General features: G+C 41.8%; 2 protein-coding genes across 13 annotated transcripts; one reads left to right on the forward strand and one right to left on the reverse strand.

Moving 5' to 3' along the window:
- Window positions 1-1,574: 1,574 nt before the first annotated feature.
- Window positions 1,575-4,235, reverse strand: LOC123143083 (pentatricopeptide repeat-containing protein At2g37230). Its single transcript, XM_044561868.1, has one exon. It carries the CDS (start codon window positions 4,218-4,220, stop codon window positions 1,929-1,931), a length of 2,292 nt encoding a protein of 763 aa, XP_044417803.1. The 5' UTR covers window positions 4,221-4,235; the 3' UTR covers window positions 1,575-1,928.
- Window positions 4,236-22,410: 18,175 nt separating this feature from the next.
- Window positions 22,411-25,880, forward strand: LOC123143084 (uncharacterized). 12 transcript variants are annotated; one of them, XM_044561880.1, is made up of 10 exons: window positions 22,411-22,800; window positions 22,873-22,929; window positions 23,030-23,086; window positions 23,206-23,295; window positions 23,585-23,652; window positions 24,362-24,434; window positions 24,631-24,737; window positions 24,818-24,922; window positions 25,218-25,317; window positions 25,434-25,880. In XM_044561880.1, exons 4-10 carry the CDS (start codon window positions 23,212-23,214, stop codon window positions 25,608-25,610), a joined length of 714 nt encoding a protein of 237 aa, XP_044417815.1. In that variant the 5' UTR covers window positions 22,411-22,800; window positions 22,873-22,929; window positions 23,030-23,086; window positions 23,206-23,211; the 3' UTR covers window positions 25,611-25,880. The 12 variants fall into 12 exon arrangements, with proteins under 12 accessions (XP_044417815.1, XP_044417812.1, XP_044417808.1 ...); XM_044561877.1 differs by having other exon boundaries at window positions 22,411-22,929; XM_044561873.1 differs by having other exon boundaries at window positions 23,030-23,295.
- Window positions 25,881-26,741: the final 861 nt, after the last annotated feature.

A 26,741-nucleotide genomic window follows, 5' to 3' on the forward strand; every position in this document is an offset into this window, starting at 1 on the left:
AGATCAGCGGTGAGAGCTCAACCAAAGCAAAAAACTGATAGTAGTATATGCTTCTAATGGAAATTCCTGTGGAAATATCTCGTGATGTTGTGGTGGACCAGAGTTATGCAAATTGCAAGGTCCAGAAATCTCCATCCACTACAAAACATGACACATGTGAATGCGGGGGACTAGATGCTATCCAACCAAACCACAGGACAGAAAGATCAGCAAGAATCCAAGAGGTTTGAAGCTGATGCTGCAAGTTGACAGCACAGGTGGAGCAAAAAGGAAAACAAATTGATGGATTTTTACTGCATACAAGAGAAAAATGAGAGGAGAAAGAAAAAAAAAAGACTGGAAAGGTCATGGCCTCATGGGGCACCAAGAGTAAGCAACAGCAAAATATGGCTTGGAGAGCAAAGAAAGATATCAAAAACCGAATTGGAATGGAGTCTTCATGCGGTTCATAACCTAGTTTGTACCAATCTGCCGCAATGGCCTCATACTGATAGCCAGAGAAGACATGCAGCAGTTTTCACGGGGGGAAAGGAGAAACGAACAGAGAAAGGGTTGGTACACAGCAACACAAGATGGGCATGGAAACGAGGAAGATGCATATCATATTCGAAGCACATCAATCAAGGATACTCATCATGCGCACAAATAAAAAAAATTCAAAGCTGCTCGTACGCACGGGATCTAGTTCACACTTGCAAACACAATGGGCAAGAACAGTTTTGAGCAGAGATGGTTTGTCACAATGATTGTTCTTTCCAGCAAATCAGTCACCCAGAAGTCAGCACAGGATTAAACGGGGTTGGTGGCCTGAGTTTAAATGGCAAAAAAATGAGTAGCTTCTCCACCACTTCAAATATTATGTACTACTACAAGCTAATGGTCAAATCAAAACTGCTAGGTTGGAGCACAAGTGTGCCGGAAAATGCAATTAGGGATACGCCAAATTATTACTAGTAATCTGGAGGTAAATCAAGAACAGAATATTTACGCTTCTAACAGAAATGGGTCAAAATATACATATTATCTTCTGCATAAAATTCTATCTGACAATTCACGAACCGAGCAAAATATCAAGAAACAAAACAAAACCAAGATGTATGGAAACGAAAGATGCATCGTATTCATAGCACATCACTGAATATTTCTCCACTGCTCAAAGGCACAGCACGTATCTAGCTTACGCTAGCAGGTACAGTACACATGAATAGTTCAGAAGGGTGCTTGTCCCATAATTATTTTTGCGGCATCAAAGAAGTCATCCAGCAAATGCTATAGGGCTGCAACCTGAGTTTAAATGACTAAACAATGGGTAGCATCAAGTATACTGGACTGGAGAACAAGTGCACAGCAAAATGCTAACAAAAGGAGGCAATTAAGAACCAGATATTATCACTTCAAACAGAAATGGATCAAAGAATACATATTATATTACTGCATAATTTTAATCTGACACTTCACCAATCCAGCAAATTATAATGGCATAAAACAAACGACAAGGTTGTTATGAACATCACAACATCTGCTATAAACATCCACACAATTAACATGTTGAAAGAACAAAAGCATAAAAGACATGGATCAAATTCTTCCTTTAGTAACATGCCAAAACAAAACAAAATTCTGGGCTTCTCTTCAGTAGAGCCACTTATAAATGACGACGTAACAGCATGTTATGGATGTAATTTCTCAACTAAATTCATAAGAAGTACATCTGCCTAAATTATTGAACATGTTTTCTTTTCCAAGAAAATGGCACATGATTAAATCAGGGATTTCATGAGAAAGGTAAATTTACCTATCCTTCTTGTCTTCTAGGATGAAATCCCAATCTGACAGATGGCCCAACAAGCATTAATAAAACAAACAAACTGCTGTTTTCTTCGATTCAGAAAGGAAAATAGGACCATTTCATGAACCCAGAAACCTCCCTATGCACCCATGGCAGACTTCTTGCCCCTCTTGGATGTTGATGATCCATTCTCGGCCAAGATCCTAGACAAAATGTCAGCTTGCTTTGAGTATCCTCCTGCTTTTAAGCTATCCATCAAAGCATCGCAACCCTTCTGGTCTACAACGCCTCCTTTGTGCTTGATCTTGCAGAGCATGGAGTAGGCTGGCAATGTCTTCTCCTCAGTGTACAGGGCTTCCAGGACTCTGTCATAGGTTGAGAAGCTAACTTCAAAGTCGCGGTCCAACGCAAAATCAGCCAGCTTTTGTGCCTCCATCACTTTGTCCTTCTCACAAAGGGCAGCTAGCAGCTTATCCAGATCAGGCATACAGCCATTTTCCACAATCAGATTGACGCGACCAATCGCCTCCTCCACATGACCCCTCATGAAGAGAGCCTCCACAATCTTATTTGCCATATCCATGTTCTCGGTAATCCCCTTCTCGATCATACTCTTCATGACCCTGCTTGCGGTCTGAACCCGGCCATCGTTGAAAAGCGCCACCATGACAGACTGGAACAGGGCTGGCCTTGGTAAGTGACCATGTTCCATCATGCTGTCCAATGCTGTCTTTGCATCAGCTGACTCATTCTTCTTGAGGAAGCTATCAATAAGCAGTGCGTGCGAATGGGGGTCAGTAGGGACGCCACGGCGTGTCATAATGGCAAGAATCTCCTTTGCAGCCTCCAGCGCACCTTCCTTTGCATGCCCACGGATAAGACTGTTGAATGCAGACTTGTCATCCACACCTTTCTTCATCAGCTGCCTGAAGAACGTTTCAGCCTTGTTGGTATTCCCATTGTTGCACAGATACTCAATCACTGGATTATAGGCCGGTGCTTCCAGCACTGGACTCTTTGGGCTAAGCAGTGTGCCCTTCTCTAGAAGCTCATCGAGCACCTGCACAGCACCATCACACTTACCACCTGCACACAAGCTCTCCATCAACACACCATACTGCCTCGGATCCACCAGGACATGCTTGAACTGCCCGCTCTTCTTATGCACCTCCAACGCACCATCCAAATCCCCAGCTTTGCACAATGTCGACACGAGCCTCAGAAACACCGATTTGTCCTTTGGCGTGAGTCGTCGCTCCGCCATCTCCGCCACTGCCTTCCGGGCCTCCGCAGCCTTCCCCTCGTCATCGCAAAGCCCTGGCATCAACGCAGCAAACGTCTTCTCGCTCAACCTCAGACCCTTCTCCCCCATCTCAGTGAACAACCCCACTGCCTCCTCAACCTTGTTCGCCTCGACATATCCCTTGATCATGACATTGTATGAGATCGAGTTCCGTTCAAACCCAGCGCCCGGCATTTCATCAAACACCTTCCGTGCACTCTCCAGATCGCCTTTCCGCACCCAGGCATTGAGCAGGGTGTTATAGGTGGTCACATCCGGCGTCACCCCGTGGCCCTTCATGTCCCCAAACACCCTCACGGCGGACTCCATCTTCTTGCACAGGCCGAACCCCCAGATGAGCGTGTTGTAGGTGGACAGGGTGGGGGCGACGCCGTCGGCGATCATGGCGTTGTAGATCCGCCTGGCCATGGCCTCGCGGCCGCGGCAGAGGATGGCCTTGAGCACGGCGTTGTAGGAGAGCGCGGTGCGGGTGATGCCGAGGTCGGGCATGAGGCGGAAGAGCTTGACGGCCTCCTGCGGGATGCCGGCCCTGCCGTAGGCGGCGACGAGGGCGGCCACGGTGGCCTCGTCGGGGGCGACGGAGAAGGACGGCATGGTCTCGAGGAGGATGCAGCGGGCGTGGTTGAGCATGCCCTTGGAGGCGAGGACCGGGACGAGGAGCGCGAAGGTGGCCGGCTCCGGGCGGAACCCGGCCCGGCGGTACGCGAAGCGGAAGAACTGGAGCGCGAGGTCGGCGCGGTCCGCGGCGGCCGCGGCGGAGATCACGCCGTGCACGACCGGCGCCGAGAGCGCCGGGCAGAGCAGGCGCACCGAGTTCTCCATCCGGGTCGTCCACTTGCGGCGCCGGATCATGTGGAGGATCGTCTCGTGCAGGGGCTCCTCCTCCCGCGGGGCGCGGGCCGGGGCCGGATCCCCGGCCTCCGTGGCCGCTGCTGCCGCCGGGGCTTCATCCGGGGTCTCCACGGCGGATGCGGCTGGCGGAGCTGCATCGACCGCCGGGGCGGGGGTGTCGACGGTTGCGGTTGAGGAGCAGAAGGCGTGGCGGAGGTGGATGGGGGTGGGGGTGGGGGCGTGGGGGGTGCGGAAGAGGAGCGGGAGGAGGGGGGTGCGGAGGTGGCGGCGCGCCATGGCTGCGGGGAGGTTTGGAGCGGCGGTGAGGGGAGACGAGGGTTTAGAATGGGAGCCAAGTGTGGGATGGAGTGGCCGGAAATGTGTGATGGCGGGCTGGGTTAGCCGGGCCGTGCGATGGGCCGAGAGCTATATGGCCTTTTTGTTGTTGCCCTCCTTCCTGAAATCACAGACATGTTTCTCAAAAAAAAATGTTAAGGATTGACATGCGGTCATCCTTGAGTGTAACACATGGCAAAGTGTGTGTGTGGGCCTTCCGAGAGGATGATGCGGTCGTCCCCATGTATGGCGACGAGGCCTCGGTTCCAAAGTTATGGCTGTTTAACTTGTGCAGTACACTGAAGCAAGATCAGTTTTATCGAGGTCCTTGTGACGCTCTGGGCGATTTGGTGGGCAAGACGCAAGGCGATTCATGAGAACGAGTATCAGAGTTCATTGTCCACACACCTCTTTATCAGCAGGTTTCTATACGAAGTTAGGGGACCAAAAACACCGGCTAAGCATGCAGGACAGCGGCCAGAAAGGGGAGTTCGCAAATGGTTTCCCCCAGCGCAAGGAGAAGCAAAGCTTAATGCAGATGGGGCTTTAGCCAAATCCACGAATAGGGGAGCGGCCGGGGTGGTTTCCCGAGATGAAGATGGAAAATTTCTGGGCGCTTCTGCTGTTGTATTTGAATGGGCAATGAGTCTGCTGATGATTGAAGCATATGCTTGTGAAGAAGCTTTTGCTCTTAGAGAAGACCTAGGTCTTGCCAGGATTAGATTTGCTTTGGATTGCTTGGAGCTGGTAAATGATCTACACATGGAAAACAACAGAGGAAATTATTGCATAATTTTTCTTGAGATCAAGGACAACGAGTTAAAGTTTTTGGCATGTGAAATATGCTATGAGCAGCCCACATGTATTGAGGAGGCTCACAAATTAGCTAGAATGGCGACCTCACTCGAGGTTGACCCGCATGTTTGGTTATGTAATCCTCCCCCAACCATCTGTATTCCTTTGAACTTTGAAGTTTGAATAAAGTGCGATGTTACTTCTAAAAAAAGTTAAGGTTTGACAAGCCCTCAAAAAGATTTAAGGGTTGAGAAATGACGCATTGTATGTGTCACTTACTTGTCCATTTTGGGAGTTTTTTTCATAGGTTTTGTTTATTCAAAACAGTTTATCCACTAAATCATGCGTCCAAATTTCGGCTCGTTTTGACATTTGGATTTCCCGCATCGAGTTCTTCAAACTAGATCCATGTTAATAAGTTTTGACTATTTTCTCATAAAAAATAAAAAAGCTGGAAAGCGGAAAAAAGAAAAAATAAGTAATACCAAAAAAGGAAAAAAAAACTAAAACCTAGAAGCATGGTTGTGGTTTTCACTTTTATTTAGAAGCATAGTTGTGCTTCTCGCGGAAGCAAATATGCGCTTCTCGAGAAAGCACATTGTTTTTATGCTTCTCAGGAAGTAAAGTTGTGCTTCCAAAAAAACAAACCTATGCTTCTCGTGGAAGCACAGATTTTTCCCTTTTTCGAGAAGCACATCTATGCTTTCTCGCGGTGCTTCTCAAGTAAGCACAACTTTTCCCCTTTCTGAGAAGTACATGTGTGCTTCTCATGGAAGCAAATATGTGCTTCTCGGGGAAAAATATGCTTCCATGAGAAGCAAATATGTACTCTTGGAAGCACAACTTTTTTTCCCGAGAAACAAAGTTTGCGAAAGAAAATTCGTGCTTCTATGAGAAGCAAATATGTGATTCTTGTGAAAGTATGGATTTTTTTCCGAAAAGCGCAGGTGTGTTTCACAAAGAAAATATAACCATGTGAAAATCAGAAGCCGAAAAAATCTCATCTAAAACTCAAAAGGGCATACACAAAATAAAAACGAATCCGGAGAGAGCGCCCATCACACAGCATGTGGCGGTGGCTGGACACACCATTTGGCAGGCTCCTAGGGCATCAAAAGTGACCCCCCCCCCCCACGAGGTCCCCCGAAGGGGTAACCTCTGGTTAGTTGCTACCCCAAAAAAATATAAACAGATCCACGTTGCAACATAGCCATAGTTTGGATAAAATTCTTGTTGTTCTATCCCTGTTCCTGGTGCGGTCCTCATGGCCGACATGACACATATTGAGGAGTTTGTGGTGCTTTTGTCATCGAAAAACACATGCAAAGCTTCAGACATCCCCAACAGTAAAATAAATCCCTACCATTCAACCTCAGGTGGAGCATTATGGACGAGTTGTTTGAGTACATGGATGTATAGACGTACACTTATTTTTCTTTCTATAAAAACAAACATATAGATACATTTGTTAAACTATATAGGTTTAACTTTTTTTGAAAGAAGGATAACTCCCGGCCAAAAAAAAGGACGTCAGATTTCGGGCAGAACAAGGCCAACGCAGCCGCCTCCTCCTCCACCACCAAAAAAGCTAGGGTTTGTGCCTCTCGCCGGCTCCGCCGCAGGTCTGCCTCGTCTCCGGTGGCCCTAGGGCCATGGAGGCGAGGTGGATCCTGGCAAGGGCCGGCGAGAGGGCACCGTTGTTAGTCATTCCTTTCAGATTCGTTAGGGTTTGTGTCCTGCTCAGGAAGACGAGACGGCGGCGGCTCCCTGAAGATGGAATAAAGGTCTCCCCGCCTAGCCCCCGTTCTAGTGGTGCGTCTAGCATCATTGGTGGGCGTGTGGAGGTGTGTCTCCGGCACATCTATCCTCGGTGGATTTGCTCGGATCTGGTTGTTTTTCGTCTATGTTCGTGTGTTGTCGGATTGGATCGTTTCGATCTATGTTATCCTTCATCGGCGGCGGTTGCTGTTCTGGTGGGCTGGTCCTATGGGGCCTTAGCACGACGACTTCCCGACTGTCTACTATAACAAGTTGTGCCCGACTCCGGTGAGGGAGGGGCGATGACAGCGGCGCGCCTTCGGCACACTTCAGTGCTTGTAGTCGTCGCTAGGTGGTCTATGGACCTGGATGTAATTTTTATTATTTCTGGTGTTCATTGTACTGGCATGATTGAAGATGAATAGATCGAAAGTTTTTTGCAAAAAAAAAAGATAACTCCCGGCCTATGCATCGAGTGATGCATATAGCCAAATTTTAGTATTTATTATTTAAAATCCAGCAGCCGAACAACATCGACCCGAAAAAAATGAGGTCGCATGCCTCGCGACAATAACTCCACTAGACAACCACTAAACCTATGATAAAAGACAAACTCAAAAAAAATACACAACTCCTAGACTACGCCTTGAAGAAGGAACCACTCCATGTGCACCGATGATGACGAGTCCAAGCCAACGTTGATCTTGCGATTCTCATCCCCAAAGCCAAACTTCAATCCACCACCTTCAGCAAAGACACGAAATAAAACACCGCCACCAACACATAAAACACGTAATTATTCTCTACTCCCTCTGTATCAAAATATAAAACTTTTTTTGACACTATCATAGTGTCCAAAAGTATCTTATATTTTGATACGGATAGGGTATCTAATTGCAGTTAAGCTCCAGAAATCAGAAGAACATTTTTTTACCTCCCATGTAACAACATATCCCCGTGAAAATCTCTTCGTGGTTGCATCCTTTCTCCTACCTATCTACTCTATTGGAAATTGTAGCCCCGTGGATCACATGACTATAGATCACCATCGATAGGAATTGCCCTCCCGTGGATCAGCATCAACGTTCTTGCTCATGGAAGGAGATCCTCGTACTTCATCTTCCATGGGTATGTTGCTGGTCCTCAAATATGCAAATTATCAGTACTTTATCGTATGGAGGAGACAAAATTAAGCAAGAATAAACAAATAGTTCAATCTATGATGAACATACTTTTAACATATCAATAATAAAGCTACCTTTTAATTTGACTATAAGCATGAGGAGAATTTAGCACGGATTGCAACAAGGAAATACAATCTATTAAAGAGCAATTATCATAATTAAATTCCTTGAAATCCAAAATAATGGGTTCATTAATATCTAATGTTTTGATCTCTTCAATCCCACTTTTATCAATTTTAGCATCAAGATCTAAAAACTCTGAATTTCTGGAACGCCTTCTAGGTAAAGGTGGATCATATTCAGTCCCATCATTATCAAGATTCATATTGCAAAACAAATATTTAATAGGGGACACATCAATAACTTTTAGATCTTCATCTTTATTTTCAAAGTTCTCCGGCTTAGCGGCCATCTTATTAACTAAGGTGGCCTGCTTATCTGAAATTTCAGCTATTAACTTCTCAAGATGAGCAATTTGGGATCTCAAACCATCAAATTCTTTAGACATATCATCGAGCTCTTTATTCATATAACTCATAAAGCTTTTTTGTTCCTTAAGCTCGTTTCTAAAGAAATTGTTATGTTCAAATTGTAAGACCATGAAACTCCTAACGTTGCTTTCGATCTCTTCTAGCCTTTTAAGGTGGGGATCACCAAATCTTGGTAGAGCCATCGAGACAAACAAGCAATCCAACACACAAGCAAACAAGAAGCAAGCGAAAAAGTCGAAATGAAAAGAGAGGGCGAATAAAACGGCAAGGGTGAAGTGGGGGAGAGGAAAACGAGAGGCAAATGGCAAATAATGTAATGCGGGAGATAAGGGTTTGTGATGGGTACTTGGTATGTTGACTTTTGCGTAGCCTCCCGGGCAACGGCGCCAGAAATCCTTCTTGCTACCTCTTGAGCACTGCGTTGGTTTTCCCTTGAAGAGGAAAGGGTGATGCAGCAAAGTAGCGTAAGTATTTCCCTTAGTTTTTGAGAACCAAGGTATCAATCCAGTAGGAGGCCACACACGAGTCCCTCGCACCTACACAAACAAATAAATCCTCGCAACCAACATGATAAGGGGTTGTCAATCCCTACACGGTCACTTACGAGAGTGAGATCTGATAGATATGATAAGATAATATTTTTGGTATTTTTATGATAAAGATGCAAAGTAAAATAGAAGCAAAATAAAAGGCAACGGAAATAGCTTGTTGATGGGAGATTAATATGATGGAAAATAGACCCGGGGGCCATAGGTTTCACTAGTGGCTTCTCTCAAGAGCATAAGTATTACGGTGGGTGAACAAATTACTGTTGAGCAATTGACAGAATTGAGCATAGTTATGAGAATATCTAGGTATGATCATGTATATAGGCATCACGTCCGAGACAAGTAGACCGACTCCTGCCTGCATCTACTACTATTACTCCACACATCGACCGCTATCCAGCATGCATCTAGAGTATTAAGTTCATAAGAACAGAGTAACGCTTTAAGCAAGATGACATGATGTAGAGGGATAAACTCATGCAATATGATATAAACCCCATCTTGTTATCCTCGATGGCAACAATACAATACGTGCCTTGCTGCCCCTACTGTCACTGGGAAAGGACACCGCAAGATTGAACCCAAAGCTAAGCACTTCTCCCATTGCAAGAAAGATCAATCTAGTAGGCCAAACCAAACTGATAATTCGAAGAGACTTGCAAAGATAACCAATCATACATAAAAGAATTCAGAGAAGATTCAAATATTGTTCATAGATAAACTTGATCATAAACCCACAATTCATCGGTCTCAACAAACACACCGCAAAAGAAGATTACATCGAATAGATCTCCACGAGAGAGGGGGAGAACATTGTATTGAGATCCAAAAAGAGAGAAGAAGCCATCTAGCTAATAACTATGGACCCGAAGGTCTGAGGTAAACTACTCACACATCATCGGAGAGGCTATGGTGTTGATGTAGAAGCCCTCCGTGATCGATGCCCCCTCCGGCGGAGCTCCGGAACAGGCCCCAAGATGGGATCTCACGGGTACAGAAGGTTGCGGCGGTGGAATTAGGTTTTTGGCTCCGTATCTGGTAGTTTGGGGGTACGTAGGTATATATAGGAGGAAGGAGTACGTCGGTGGAGCAACAGGGGGCCCACGAGGGTGGAGGGCGCGCCCTGGGGGGTAGGCGCGCCCCCTACCTCGTGCCCTCCTGGTTGATGTCTTGACGTAGGGTCCAAGTCCTCTGGATCACGTTCGTTCCGAAAATCACGTTCCCGAAGGTTTCATTCCGTTTGGACTCCGTTTGATATTCTTTTTCTGCGAAACTCTGAAATAGGCAAAAAACAGCAATTCTGGGCTGGGCCTCCGGTTAATAGGTTAGTCCCAAAAATAATATAAAAGTGTATAATAAAGCCCAATAATGTCCAAAACAGAATATAATATAGCATGGAACAATCAAAAATTATAGATACGTTGGAGACGTATCAAGCATCCCCAAGCTTAATTCCTGCTCGTCCTCGAGTAGGTAAATGATAAAAACAGAATTTTTGATGTGGAATGCTACTTGGCATAATTTCAATATAATTCTTCTTATTGTGGCATGAATGTTCAGATTTGATATGATTCAAGATAAAAGTTTAATGTTGACATAAAAACAATAATACTTCAAGCATACTAACTAAGCAATTATGTCTTATCAAAATAACATAGCCAAAGCAAGTTATCCCTACAAAATCATATAGTCTGGCTATGCTCCATCTTCCCCACACAAAATATTCATATCATGTACGACCCCGGTTTTGGCCAAGCAATTGGTTCATACTTTTAACGCGCTTCAGCCTTTTCAACTCTTACGCAATACATGAGCGCAAGCCATGGATATAGCACTATGGTGGAATAAGGTATAATGGTAGGGGTTATGTGGGAAGACAAAAAAGGAGAAAGTCTCACATCAACGAGGCTAATCAACGGGCTATGGAGATGCCCATCAATTGATGTTAATGCGAGGAGTAGGGATTGCCATGCAACGGATGCACTAGAGCTATAAGTGTATGAAAGCTCAAAAAGAAACTAAGTGGGTGTGCATCCAACTTGCTTGCTCACGAAGACCTCGGGCATTTGAGGAAGCCCATCATTGGAATATACAAGCCAAGTTCTATAATGAAATTTCCCACTAGTATATGAAAGTGACAAAATGAGAGACTCTCTATCATGAAGATCACGGTGCTACTTTGAAGCACAAGTGTGGTAAAAGGATAGTAACATTGTCCCTTCTCTCTTTTTCTCTCATCATTTTTTTATTTGGGCCTTTTCTCTTCTTTTTATGGCCTCTTTTTTTATTTAGTCCGGAGTCTCATCCCGACTTGTGGGGGAATCATAGTCTCCATCATCCTTTCCTCACTTGGGGCAATGCTCTAATAATGATGATCATCACACTTTTATTTACTTACAACTCATGAATTACAACTCAATACTTAGAACAAAATATGACTCTATATGAATGCCTCCGGCGGTGTACCGGGATATGCAATGAATCAAGAGCGACATGTATGAAAGAATTATGAACGGTGGCTTTGCCACAAATACAATGTCAACTACATGATCATGCAAAGCAATATGACAATAATGGAGTATGTCATGATAAATGAAACGGTGGAAAGTTGCATGGCAATGTATCTCGGAATGGCTATGGAAATGCCATGATAGGTAGGTATGGTGGCTGTTTTGAGGAAGATATAAGGAGGTTTATGTGTGATAGAGCATATCATATCACGGGGTTTGGATGCACCGGCGAAGTTTGCACCAACTCTCAAGGTGAGAAAGGGCAATGCGCGGTACCGAAGAGGCTAGAAAATTGCGGAAAGGTAAGTGTGCGTATAATCCATGGACTCACATTAGTCATAAAGAACTCATATACTTATTGCAAAAATTTATTAGCCCTCGAAGCAAAGTACTACTACGCATGCTCCTAGGGGAAGGGTTGGTAGGAGTTAACCATCGCGCGATCCCGACCGCCACACAAAGGAAGACAATCAACAAATACTTCATGCTCCGACTTCGTTACATAACGGTTCACCATACGTGCATGCTACGGGAATCACAAACTCCAACACATGTATTTTTCAATTCCACAATTACTCAACTAGCACAACTATGATATTACTACCTTTATATCTCAAAACAATTATCAAGCATCAAATTTCTCATGATATTAATTAAAGCAAATTGCCATGCTATTTTAAGACTCTCAAAATAATATAAGTGAAGCATGAGAGATCAATAGTTTCTATAAAACAAATCCACCACCGTGCTCTAAAAGATATAAGTGAAGCACTAGAGCAAAAACTATATAGCTCAAAAAATATAAGTGAAGCACATAGAGTATTCTAATAAATTCCGAATCAAGTGTGACTCTCTCAAAAGGTGTGTACAGCAAGGATGATTGTGGTAAACTAACAAATAAAGACTCAAATAATACAAGACGCTCCAAGCAAAACACATATCATGTGGTGAATAAAAATATAGCTCCAAGTAAAGTTACCGATGGAAGTAGACGAAAGAGGGGATGCCTTCCGGGGCATCCCCAAGCTTTGGCTTTTAGGTGTCCTTAGATTATCTTGGGGTGCCATGGGCATCCCCAAGCTTAGGCTCTTGCCACTCCTTGTTCCATAATCCATCAAATCTTTCACCCAAAACTTGAAAACTTCACAACACAAAACTCAGCAGAAAATCTCGTAAGCTCCGTTAGCGAAAGAAAACAAAAGACCACTTCAAGGTACTGTAATGAACTCATTCTTTATTTATATTTGTGTTAAACCTACTGTATTCCAACTTATCTATGGTTTATAAACTATTTTACTAGCCATAGATTCATCAAAATAAGCAAACAACACACGAAAAACAGAATCTGTCAAAAACAGAACAGTCTGTAGTAATCTGTAACTAACGCAAACTTCTGGAACTCCAAAAATTCAGCCAAAATAGGACGACCTAGACAATTTGTTTATTGATCAGCAGCAATTGGAATCAATATTTTATCACGTTCTGGTGATTTTTAACAATTATTTTTGTGAACAGAAAGTTTTTGTCTTTTCCAGCAAGATCAAATAACTATCATCCAAGAAGATCCTATAGGTTAAACTTGGCACAAACACAAATTAAAACATAAAAACACATCTAACCAGAGGCTAGATCAAATATTTATTCCTAAACAGAAGCAAAAAGCAAAAAACTAAAAATAAAATTGGGTTGCCTCCCAACAAGCGCTATCGTTTAACGCCCCTAGCTAGGCATAAAAGCAAGGATAGATCTAGGTATTGCCATCTTTGGTAGGCAATCCATAAGTGGCTCTCATAATAGATTCATAAGGTAATTTTATTTTCTTTCTAGGGAAGTGTTCCATGCCTTTCTTTAATGGAAATTGGAATCTAATATTCCCTTCCTTCATATCAATAATTGCACCAATCGTTCTAAGGAAAGGTCTACCAAGAATAATAGGACATGAAGGATTGCAATCTATGTCAAGAACAATAAAGTCTACGGGCACATAGTTCCTATTTGCAACAATAAGAACATCATTAATTCTTCCCATAGGTTTCTTAATAGTGGAATCCGCAAGGTGCAAGTTTAAAGAGCAATCATCAAATTCACGGAAACCTAATAAATCACATAAAGTTTTTGGAATCGTGGAAACACTAGCACCCAAATCACACAAAGCATAGCATTCATGATCTTTAATTTTAATTTTAATAGTAGGTTCCCACTCATCATAAAGTTTTCTAGGGATAGAAACTTCCAACTCAAGTTTTTCTTCGTAAGATTGCATCAAAGCATCAACGATATGTTTGGTAAAGGCTTTATTTTGACTATAAGCATGAGGAGAATTTAGCACGGATTGCAACAAGGAAATACAATCTATCAAAGAGCAATTATCATAATTAAATTCCTTGAAATCCAAAATAGTGGGTTAATTAATATCTAATGTTTTGATCTCTTCAATCCCACTTTTATCAATTTTAGCATCAAGATCTAAAACTCCGAATTTCTGGAACGCCTTCTAGGTAAAGGTGGATCATATTCAGTCCCATCATTATCAAGATTCATATTGCAAAACAAAGATTTAATAGGGGACACATCAATAACTTTTAGATCTTCATCTTTATTTTCAAAGTTCTCCGGCTTAGCGGCCATCTTATTAACTAAGGTGGCCTGCTTATCTGAAATTTCAGCTATTAACTTCTCAAGATGAGCAATTTGGGATCTCAAACCATCAAATTCTTTAGACATATCATCGAGCTCTTTATTCATATAACTCATAAAGCTTTTTTGTTCCTTAAGCTCGTTTCTAAAGAAATTGTTATGTTCAAATTGTAAGACCATGAAACTCCTAACGTTGCTTTCGATCTCTTCTAGCATTTTAAGGTGGGGATCACCAAATCTTGGTAGAGCCATCGAGACAAACAAGCAATCCAACACACGAGCAAACAAGAAGCAAGCGAAAAAGTCAAACTGAAAAGAGAGGGCGAATAAAACGGCAAGGGTGAAGTAGGGGAGAGGAAAACGAGAGGCAAATGGCAAATAATGTAATGCGGGAGATAAGGGTTTGTGATGGGTACTTGGTATGTTGACTTTTGCGTAGACTCCCCGGCAACGGCGCCAGAAATCCTTCTTGCTACCTCTTGAGCACTGCGTTGGTTTTCCCTTGAAGAGGAAAGGATGATGCAGCAAAGTAGCGTAAGTATTTCCCTCAGTTTTTGAGAACCAAGGTATCAATCCAGTAGGAGGCCACGCACGAGTCCCTCGCACCTACACAAACAAATAAATCCTCGCAACCAACGCGATAAGGGGTTGTCAATCCCTACACGGTCACTTACGAGAGTGAGATCTGATAGATATGATAAGATAATATTTTTGGTATTTTTATGATAAAGATGCAAAGTAAAATAGAAGCAAAATAAAAGGCAACGGAAATAGCTTGTTGTGGGAGATTAATATGATGGAAAATAGACCCGGGGGCCATAGGTTTCACTAGTGGCTTCTCTCAAGAGCATAAGTATTACGGTGGGTGAACAAATTACTGTTGAGCAATTGACAGAATTGAGCATAGTTATGAGAATATCTAGGTATGATCATGTATATAGGCATCACGTCCGAGACAAGTAGACCGACTCCTGCCTGCATCTACTACTATTACTCCACACATCGACCGCTATCCAGCATGCATCTAGAGTATTAAGTTCATAAGAACAGAGTAACGCTTTAAGCAAGATGACATGATGTAGAGGGATAAACTCATGCAATATGATATAAACCCCATCTTGTTATCCTCGATGGCAACAATACAATACGTGCCTTGCTGCCCCTACTGTCACTGGGAAAGGACACCGCAAGATTGAACCCAAAGCTAAGCACTTCTCCCATTGCAAGAAAGATCAATCTAGTAGGCCAAACCAAACTGATAATTCGAAGAGACTTGCAAAGATAACCAATCATACATAAAAGAATTCAGAGAAGATTCAAATATTGTTCATAGATAAACTTGATCATAAACCCACAATTCATCGGTCTCAACAAACACACCGCAAAAGAATATTACATCGAATAGATCTCCACGAGAGAGGGGGAGAACATTGTATTGAGATCCAAAAAGAGAGAAGAAGCCATCTAGCTAATAACTATGGACCCGAAGGTCTGAGGTAAACTACTCACACATCATCGGAGAGGCTATGGTGTTGATGTAGAAGCCCTCCGTGATCGATGCCCCCTCCGGTGGAGCTCCGGAGCAGGCCCCAAGATGGGATCTCACGGGTACAGAAGGTTGCGGCAGTGGAATTAGGTTTTTGGCTCCGTATCTGGTAGTTTGGGGGTACGTAGGTATATATAGGAGGAAGGAGTACGTCGGTGGAGCAACAGGGGGCCCACGAGGGTGGAGGGCGCGCCCCCCTACCTCGTGCCCTCCTGGTTGATGTCTTGACGTAGGGTCCAAGTCCTCTGGATCACGTTCATTCCGAAAATCACATTCCCGAAGGTTTCATTCCATTTGGACTCCGTTTGATATTCTTTTTCTGCGAAACTCTGAAATAGGCAAAAAACAACAATTCTGGGCTGGGCCTCCGGTTAATAGGTTAGTCCCAAAAACAATATAAAAGTGTATAATAAAGCCCAATAATGTCCAAAATAGAATATAAAATAGCATGGAACAATAAAAAATTATAGATACGTTGGAGACGTATCAATATGCTTACTATAGAGTTCAATGATATGCTTTGTGGAATCTAGTCGATGATATGCTTTAGTGTAGAGTCTGATCACATGCTTATTAGTGTAGAATCCAAGGAACTATTAATAGGATAGATAATCCATATATACTTATTAGTAGAATTCATGATTAATTAGTACAAATGCGTAGTACTGTGTCTTTTGATAGTGTAGAAATCTAGACTTAATAGAAATATATTTGCAAGAGTATGTGCCAGGCTATTTATTAATTGATATGTTTTTCTTATTCAGAAATTGCCAAAGAACCTATCTGTGAGTTGTGGTATCGAGCCTGATGAAGAAGGCTCAGCTGGACTACGCCTTACCGCAAGGGGCTTCGACACCACCTGTACTTACCGCATGGACACAGGTGGTCGCACACAGTTAAACTCGGTTGGGTGGAAGAGATTCCTCGTTGGCAAGAATCTTCGTGTTGGACAGGTCATCCTAATTACTATCAGGAACACCCACCGCCCAGGATTGAGGATGATGATCGTCGTCGATATCATCTAGAACTATATATGTGTGTGTGGCTATATCATCTAGAACTACATATGATGATCGTCGTCGATATCATGTAGAACTACATATGATGATCATCGTCGATATCATCTAGAACTACATATGATGATCGTCGTCGATATCACCTAGTACTGCTTGAGGATGCATGTTGAGTATATATATGAAATTGTTATCTAGTGTCTAGGGTTTTCCCTAGTAGTGTCTTGGAGATCTATTCGAACTAAAACCACGACGAGTAATTTGGAACGGAGGGAGTACTACCTAGTACCTATAATGCTTCTATGAAATTAATATCTAGTAGTACCTAGTATCTGGAAATTGTAGTTTATTGAAGCTGAAACGGGGTAGGAAGTCGGGGCGAAATGATGAAAGATATAGCAGTAGCGCGGGGCCAGGAAATCGCTACAGCTAATTAATAGTAGCGCGTTCCAGAAAAGCGCTGCTGATATAGTCAATAGTAGTAGCGCGGGTACAGACCGCGCTACTACTAACAGTTAGCTGTAGTGTCTTATTGGTAGCGCGGCTACCCGCGCTGCTGATAGCCTCAAAACCCGCGCTACTACTAGGGTTTTCCCTAGTAGTGTCTTGGAGATCTATTCGATGTAACTCTTTTTGCGGTGTGTTTGTCGAGACCCGATGAATTGTGGGTTTATGATCAAGATTATCTATTAACAATATTTGAATCTCCTCTGAATTTTTTTATGTATGATTTGTTATCTTTGCAAGTCTCTTTGAATCACCAGTTTGGTTTGGCCTACTAGATTGATCTTTCTTGCAATGGGAGAAGTGCTTAGCTTTGGGTTCAATCTTGCAGTGTCCTTTTCCAGTGACAGCAGGGCAGCAAGGCACGTATTGTATTGGTGCCATCGAGGATAAAAAGATGGGGTTTATATCATATTGCTTGAGTTTATCCCTCTACATCATGTCATCTTGCCTAATGCGTTACTCTGTTCTTATGAACTTAATACTCTAGATGCATGCTGGATACCGGTCGATGTGTGGAGTAATAGTAGTAGATGCAGAATCGTTTCGGTCTACTTGTCACGGACGTGATGCCTATATACATGATCATGCTTAGATATTCTCATAACTATGCACTTTTTTTATCAATTGCTTGACAGTAATTTGTTCACCGACCGTAATACTTATGCTATCTTGAGAGAAGCCACTAGTGAAACCTATAGCCCCCGGGTCTATTTTCTATCATATTAATCTCCCGTCAACTAGCTATTTTTGTCGCCGTTTATTTTGCAATCTTTATTTTTAATCTTTATCATAAAAATACCAAAAATATTATCTTATCATCTCTATCAGATCTCACTTTTGCAAGTGGCCGTGAAGGGATTGACAACCCCTTTATCGCGTTGGTTGCAAGATTCTTATTTGTTTGTGTAGGTACGAGGGACTTGCGTGTCGCCTCCTATTGGATTGATACCTTGGTTCTCAAAAACTGAGGGAAATACTTACGGTACTTTGCTGCATCACCCTTTCCTCTTCAAGGGAAAACCAACGCATGCTCAAGAATAGCAGGGGGGGTAACCTAGAATTTTCTATAGATATGTTTTTTTAACTATATAGCACAATCACTATTATGATATTTCCTAAATTATTTGTTTTAGAGATATCTAACATAGATATGTATAAACTATAAAATTTAGACAAGTATCAAAAAGTATTTTTACAAAGTACAAATTGAATTCAACCGAATGTATGAGTATTTTTCAATGATATACATTACAAATATATAATAAAATAATAATACAACTTGTATTTATCAATTAAGTATGTCAATTAAGTAATTAAAAATATACTCTTAACACGGTAGTATGATAAGTATAAAAATTTAGTATAAAATATGTATATATCAAGCGGAACAGGTGACTTAGAAAAATATAGAATTCGAGATATGCTACCCAAATTTTAAACTCTGGTCTGAATTTATCTGCAAAAAACAGAAAGAAAAGAATGATACTTGTTTACTGCGTGTATTAGCACTTCACACATGATGTATACCATGCTAACGCCCTAAGCTTTTCAAAACATGCTCAACGGCATATGGGGGAGTCTGCAAAACTTGAGCACTGCGGGAAACAAGGAAAATGGACTTGGCCTTCTAATTGACAAAGAGTGCAATCCAGACTATGACAGATAGCCGAAGCATCACCTTTCCACGCTCACATGTCGGTCGAGACAACAAGCTAGGCGACCTCTACTAATTCGGCGATTCGTGCCCGGCCTCCGAGCATAACTACGAGGATCTATACAAGCAGGAGGGGAAGACTTGTCCTGTTTGCATCACTCTAGAAGCCAGATGTGGCTGCATCGGTAGCATCGTTGACAATTGAAGCTTCTGGATGGTTTCCAGTCCGCATCCAGAAGTGGTGGCGACTGTGGAGAAATTTGATGGAACTTATGCAATATAGACATGGTGAAGCACACAAAGAATCGTTGTAAAAAAGATCACATTTCTACTCTCAGGCACATCAGCAATGTCTCCTCACTGTAGATTTTTTTTGGACTCATGAGAATGGGAAGAGAAAAACCAACAATAAATTGCCATCCTATTTTTGTGCCTCCAACAGGTTAACATTATCAACATAAAGCACCAAATTTTTATGAGTAACTGTCATCTCATTCATCTGGATTCTATCATTATCAGCGCTTAGTTGCACCGATACAATCTGATTGTGTCATTCCACTAATAACCTAACATCTCAGTAAATAAAATCCTTAAGCCAAAGCAAACTCCACTCACCACTGTCACAACCGTCAAACCAATCCACCTAACCCCTCAATAACTTTTGTTGTTGCCAACTCCACATAAAAATCCAAAGTGGTGACTTTCTACACTGAAGTGTGATGAATCACCTGCATTTTAAACACCATCCTATCAAAGCTTTTGCAATATAATTCAATCATGATAAAGAATAGTAATGAACATCATCTAAATCACATTGCTTCACTAGAGAACATACCAATAAAACTAGTCATAATTAAGCACTCTTTACTGAACATAAATGACAGTACTTAACATCACCTAAATTACATTGCTTCACTACAAAACAAAACTAGTCATAATTAAGAACTCTTTACTGAACACCTCTACCTAATAATAAAGGGCCTATTGCTTCTGGCGGTACGTCACCAAAATTGCTCTCGAAGTTGCAAAATATTACCCATCGATGCCACCTATAAGTGATAAAAAAACGTTTCACACAGGGGAATCCTTCACTGGGCGCCCATGCAGTAGGAACCTTCTATATTGCGCCCCGGGAGAAGACACAACACATCTGTTTGGGCCGGCCCATATCTGCGCGGCCTATTTTTTAAATTTCATTTTAAATTTTTTTGTTTTCCTTTTCCGTCTTTGTTTTATTTCAACTTTAAATAATTTTTCCAAAAATATAAAATGTGAATTTGAAATATTTTTTTAATAATTGATAAATGTTTGTGGATTAAAAAAATTTCGTGATTTTAAAAAAATGTTCGCATATTCAAAAAATGCTCGCATTTTGGAAACAGATGTTTGAGAAATAAATAATACTCATGATTTTATAAAATAGTTTGTGTATTAAGAATGTTAATGAAATTGAACAAAATTTCACCAATTCAAAAAATGTTCATGAATTGAAAAAGATCCTAAAAATTCAAAAATTGTTCGTGACTTACAAAATAGTTTATTGATGCATAAAAATTTCACTTATTCAAAAAATGATCTTGCATTTCAAACATGTACGTTAAATGAAAAAATGTTCGTGAATTTAAAAATTCTTTCACCAATTTCCAAAAAGAAATCGTCGATTCTAGAAATGTTCGCCTATGCAAGAAATATGTTTTAAAAATTGTTCACAAATAGTATAAAATATTCATGAATTCAAAAGAAGTACATATTTTAGAAAATATTTGAAAATCTGTAAAAATGTTCACAAATTTAAAAAATGTTTACGATTTCAAATGTGTTCACGAGTTTAAGAAATGTTTATATTTTTCAAAAAGTATTCATGATTTCACGAAAATGAGATTGATAGTCTATCTCGATGATGCAGCAAAATATGATCATGGGCATTGAAGATTATGATTGTTTTCTTCCGTTGCAACGCGTATGCCGTTTTGGTAGTAAATAACAGTACTCCTAGTTAACACCACCCAAATCGACGTGGCGGCGAAGTTTTGCCGTGCTCGCTCGTTGAATGAGCTGCTTCTCCTAGGATAATTTGTTTTTTTATAGTTATGCTATCAATTTTTGTAGGACAAATCGGCAATCTTCAGCTGAATCATGTCTATGCACGATGAATTGTTTAGCTTCTTCTGTCTTATTGTTTTGCTCCATGCATCATATTATTTTGTCAGAGCGAAGATCTGAAGAACCTTCAATATGAATCATATTTTAGATACTAGTGGTTGAAGCGCCACCCTGTGATCAGTGGCGGAGCCAGGAAAAATGAGTGAGGGGGGCTGAGTGTTCTTAATTCTTGTTGGGGAGGGCCAGCCCACTAAATTACTCTATTTTAACTGCTAATAACCATCTATTCAGATGTATATTAGGCCTAAATCAGTTTTGTTAGGGGGGCCAGGCCCCTGCTGGTCCCCCTGTCTCCGTCATTGCCTGTGATGCTGCTTGAGAGGAAACTGTGCGCATGTTTTCATTTAGAAAAATACGTAGAGTCCTCGCCTCCGTCTAAGAAAACATCTCGGAAAATAATTCTCACCTCCATCTAAAAAGAGTAAAAAAGAAAAAAAATAACACCGCGGCCTATCAGCGAGCGCCACTTTGCATAACCCTTCATTTAAAAAATACCAGAGACCCTCACATCCATCTAAAACAAATACATTTAGAAAATAATCCACACTTTCATCTAAACAAAATTTCCAAAAGATTTCTCACCGCAGCCAACCAGTTTGCGCCACATGGCATAGCTGGTTGACTGCCCTTAGACTATCCACAGTGGGAGTAACATAGATGGTAACATCACACATCTTTAGGCAAAACAGATGATGTTGCGAGTAATTAATGAGGAAAGAGAAGCATGCGGTAAGACTAGCCACAGTGGGTAGTAACATAGACTAGTAACATGCACATGTTACTACCTCTATAGTGGAGAGTAACATATTTGTGGTAACATGCAACATTTTATTTATTACTCCCTCCGTCCCAAAATATAAGAACGTTTTTGACACTATGCTGCTAGTGTAAAAACCGTTCTTATATTTTGGGACGGAGGGAGTAGGCTATAGACACATCTTGTCTTGATATGTGTGATCTTACTCATACTACTAGTAACTAGCTATGTTATCACTTTCCTCTCTTTCTTTATTTATTGCTTGCCGCATCATCTACTTTATCTAGATATGTGTGATGTTACTACCTATGTTACTCCCACTGTGGGTAGTCTAACATAGATAGTTACTGTAACATCACACATACCAAGATAAGATGAGTCTATAACCTAATAAATAAAGTGTTGCATGACGCTGCATATATATTACTCCCCACTATAGAGGTGTGAGGTAGTAACATAGACTAGTTACTACACATTGCGATTAGTCTTAAGTAGAGGGAGTATGAGGGACCGTACGTGAACTCTTAGGACAAGTTTAGTGACCGAATTTTGGGTATTCAACTTTACCTCTGATGAAATTATCTAAGAGTTTTTTATTGGAAAAAGAAAACAATCTAGGAGTAAAAAAACTCTTCACCGCCGAAGCTCGTCGGTGGTGCTCCGCCCGTCCGCCGTGCCCGCCTGCCCCCTGTAGAGCCTGCGTCCGCCGCGCTAGCTGGCCGGCGCCTCACCGCCGTGGATCTGGCCTCATCAGCCTCGCACTCCCCACCCGCATCGTTCCCGAACCGCACCACCAACGCTCGCCGCGTGCTCCTCCTTCCGCCACCGATTCAATCTGACGGGACGAGAGCTGGGGGAGCACGGGCGCGTCCGATTCGGTGCCGTCTCATGGTGGTGCTTCGGCGGGCATCTCTCGTCTCCGAGCAGCCGAACACGAGAGATCCCACCCGCGGCGCCGAATCCATTCTGCAGTGAGAGGTTATATTCATCAGATTTGTTGGTGACAAGTTCTGTATGCATTGGTGCTGTTAACTCAGTGGTTGGATTCAGATGTGCAAGATATTGTGAATTTGTTGCCGATGCGTATCTGAAGAACTTTGCATCAAGGTTCATTCACATGTTCTAGTAGTTTAACTATTTTTTTCTTGCTTCTTACAGTTGACCTGACCATTGCTCACATCTTGTATGTTCATGTCCTCTTGGAAAGATCCTTAGTAGTGCCCGGAGCCCATTTCCCCGCAATCCAGTAGTCTCACCGTTGCTGGTCGGACTTTCTGTAGTGCTTCTCTATTAGGAGGCAAAATGAATTTGCTTAAATCTGAAATCTGTTTTTTGCTCCTCTGTATATGGTTTAATATGGTGTGCCCCCTTTAAATGATTCAGCTGATCATGGTGTTCAGCAAGGTCGAAGTGAACCTGAGAAGGCTGCTTCAGGAGGCTCCTCAGCAGCAGAATCAGGCCAAGCTTGCCCATGTAAGTGTAGCTCCTCTAATCTCATTAGATTTGCTCCATGCTCCGTTTCTGTTCAACGATTGAGCAGGCTATGTTCTGTAACTTACTTAGCTGGAGAAGGAAGATACAGATAACCTGTGAATCTTTTTGCTGTTGTTAAGATGAATGTGATGAAAATTCAGTGATGGAATTTGCTTTGCTTCATTATGTTTTTGCTCAGTTTTAACGGATGGTAGCTGATGAATACTCTCTCTTTAATCTTTATCATTTTTTGCTGGTGTGTGCTGGCACTGACAGCCTCCAATTACAGTACATATCCACAGCCAGGGAGCTATTGGAGCAGCTTGGAGCAGAAATTACAACTGAAGGAGTACCAAGGTACTCCATGGGTTTCTGTGTTCTCAGATGACTTAGTTTTGTATGCCTTTTGGGAATATTAATATGTTGACTGTGGTACAGCCTGCAATCTGTGTTCCAGCTAACATTTGTTGAGGACCCATAATTTTACAAATAACAGATAGGAACTCCTTAATTTCAACACCAGTATAAGTTTTCCCTTGCATTTTTTGAAGTTTTTCTGAGCGTACACTGGCTAATGTACCCTTGTAAAAGGATCCATGATTCCCCACTCAATGAAGGCATGACAATCTGGATACTCTTCTACTTTTAGATTTATTAGCAAAATGTTCATGAAAATCTTTATACTGTATATCAGTGGCTAGCAGTCAGAGCTAGTGATGTCAAAGCTATATACATGTGGATATATGTAGACAAGGTACAGTTGAATGTAAGTGTAGTAGTGCAGCAAACCCAAGTTATGTGATGTCACTTGACATCAAGACAACATGTAGCACCGCCACTGCTGTATATGTAAGATACACTTCTTATACTTGACAAAAGAAATCATACATGAGGTTCAGACTATAATTTTTTATGACCTTCCATTTGATGCCCTGGATTTTGATGATGAAAATGTCTGGTCAGACCGTCAGAGTAATGTCTGAAGCAAAGCAAGTTACCCTTTGCTGTTTATGAGCATTTCCCCATGATCAGAACATGCCCATTCATGAGTTTTTTCTTGATCCAGAGTTTCGAAAGCTAAGCTCAGTGAGTATTCAGAAAAGATTGAGGCGCTAGCTGCCACATTTTCTGCTCCAGTGGTATGTTTTATCACGTCGATTCATATTGATATTGATATGCTGAATTCGTCCACATTCACGCTACATAACCTAATTACGAGCACGGCATATGATGTCCCTAGACTCTTTATTTGAACTGATTTCTCAGATCAGTACATGCCACCATTACTCCTACAGTCTAGCTTATAGCACCTCCATTACAAACTTATGGATGCAGACAGAAAATGACGATCCAGTTGATGAGATCAAAGAAGAAAGCTCTTTGGAAAGAGAAAAGGTTGAAGGTCCAATATCCTTATCAGCAGTATTGAGAAGGAGATCAACGTAAGTAAAATCTTGTCCCTTTTGTTCCTTTCCTTTTCTTACAGTTACAACTTAATAAATTAATGGATGCAAATACATAGGGCTCAGGTGGAAGCTGGTACAAGCAATAATGAGAGGAAAGAGAGGGACACTGGAGCACCTATTAAATTGGATTCAGAAGCTCAGGCTCACATTGAGAAGCATAGGTACGCACCCGTTTTTTTTTTTTTGGCAAAGTTTCTCGTCGACCCAAGTCTCTGGCTTAATGCTCTCACTATCTTTTATCCGCACGAACAACCAATTTACTGATTTGTTCATTGACTGGTCTTGCTAATTTTACTGTGATGAAAAGTGTAAGTATAATCAATGTTATGTTTGATCTACCATTTTCTTGTGATGTTTTTTAAGACCTAAGCATGTAACATTCAGGGTTGTACAAGATGAACAAATGGATATACTTGGTGGCTATCCTCTTACCATGTTGGATTTCTAACTGCACAGGAACCTGCAAGACAGTCTGATAGACGAAATGGTTGACTTAGCACGCCAGCTGAAGGAAAGTAGCCTTGTAGTGAACCAATCCGTGCAAGATACAGTGAAGGTAGGTTTTTCTGTTCCCTTGTGGCATTGATTGTTTCTTATGTGGATGAAGTTCTCTCAGCTCCCTTTCTGCTGGATTTTTAGTGAGAGCTCACTTGCTGGGTACTACTGATGCAGATCCTTGATTCCACTGAGAGAGCCATGGAGCATAGCTTGGCAAGCACCGGGAGCGCAACGGCGCGAGCCTCTGAGGTCTACTCGCTGGCCTCCAAGACAACCTGCTTCCAGTGGTTGCTCATCTTTCTGATGACCTGCATGTTCGTCATGGTGGTTATGCTCATACGGGTCACCTGATGTCGTTCGCCGCGACCACTGAAAACACTGTCATCAATAGCCGTTAAGATTGTACAATCTTCTAAATGATCCTTCTGAACATAAACACGAACCAGTGTTCCGGAAGGAGCATTGCTTCTCACTGTCATTGTGCAGTTCGCTGAAGAAAGATGCATCGGCACTCTGTGCACCCAGGTAACTGTCAAGTTTCAGAGAACTCTGAATATTGTGGCTTCAGAATATACTTAAACTTGTTCTGCATTGATATATTAGTCAAGAGTATTGAAAACATTCTTCGTCCTTGTTTTCGTTTTTGCTCTTTGGCCATAAATCGGATGTCATATCACTGGTAGAAAAAAGGCCTTTAGTCCCGGTTCGCAAAGGCCTTTAGTCCTGGCTGTGCAACCGGGACTAAATATGCGCGACTAAAGACCCCCCTTTAGTCGCGCCTCTTACGAACCGCGACTAAAGGCTTTAGTCCCGGTTCTTGTGGCTGACCGGGACTAAAGGCCCGTCCTTTAGTCCCGGTTCTCGTGGCTGACCGGGACTAAAGGCCTCCTCCGCAGGTTTAAACCTGGTTTTTTTGCGAATTTTTTTTATTTTTTTTATTTTCAAATTTCTGAATTATTTTAACCTCTAATCTCTAATCACCACCCCTCATCACTGCTCAATTTATCCTCTAATCTCTAATCACCCCTCATCATTCCAAATCATCTAACTTCCCGGACGGTCACCCATCCTCTCACTACTCCAGCCTGAGCACGCTTAACTTCCGGGTTCTATTCTCCCTCGTTTCCAAGTCTGCACTTGTTGTTTTCCTGACAATAGCAGGATGTCAATTCTATTAACCCTCAGGAATTTAGCTTGAGCATGAAGTGACACATTTCACTGTTTGAGTTTGAAACTATTGTTTTAAAAAACAATACTTATTTAGTAACACTAATATTTCTAGAATAATTAGTTTGACCATTGTTTGACCACCAGTTTGACCACAGTTTGACCAGATTTGACCAAAATTTTAAAAAATGAAATAATTATTTAGTAACACTAATATTCTAGAATAATTATTTTGACCATTGTTTGACCACAGTTTGACCACAATTTGAAATTGTTTGAATTTTTTTGCCTCTCCAGATCTTAAAAGCCCCGTAT

The sequence above is a fragment of the Triticum aestivum genome, chromosome 6D (assembly GCF_018294505.1).
Source record: "Triticum aestivum cultivar Chinese Spring chromosome 6D, IWGSC CS RefSeq v2.1, whole genome shotgun sequence".
NCBI lineage: Eukaryota > Viridiplantae > Streptophyta > Magnoliopsida > Poales > Poaceae > Triticum > Triticum aestivum.

Excerpts from the sequence above, each read along its gene's own strand:
- LOC123143083 (XM_044561868.1), bottom strand. The coding sequence starts at position 4,220 with ATGGCGCGCCGCCACCTCCGCACCCCCCTCCTCCCGCTCCTCTTCCGC.
- LOC123143084 (XM_044561869.1), top strand. The coding sequence starts at position 23,197 with ATGATTCAGCTGATCATGGTGTTCAGCAAGGTCGAAGTGAACCTGAGA. Across the intron at positions 24,923-25,217 it reads GCTCACATTGAGAAGCATAG|GAACCTGCAAGACAGTCTGA; the intron begins GTACGCACCCGT and ends CTAACTGCACAG. Across the intron at positions 25,318-25,433 it reads CCGTGCAAGATACAGTGAAG|ATCCTTGATTCCACTGAGAG; the intron begins GTAGGTTTTTCT and ends CTACTGATGCAG.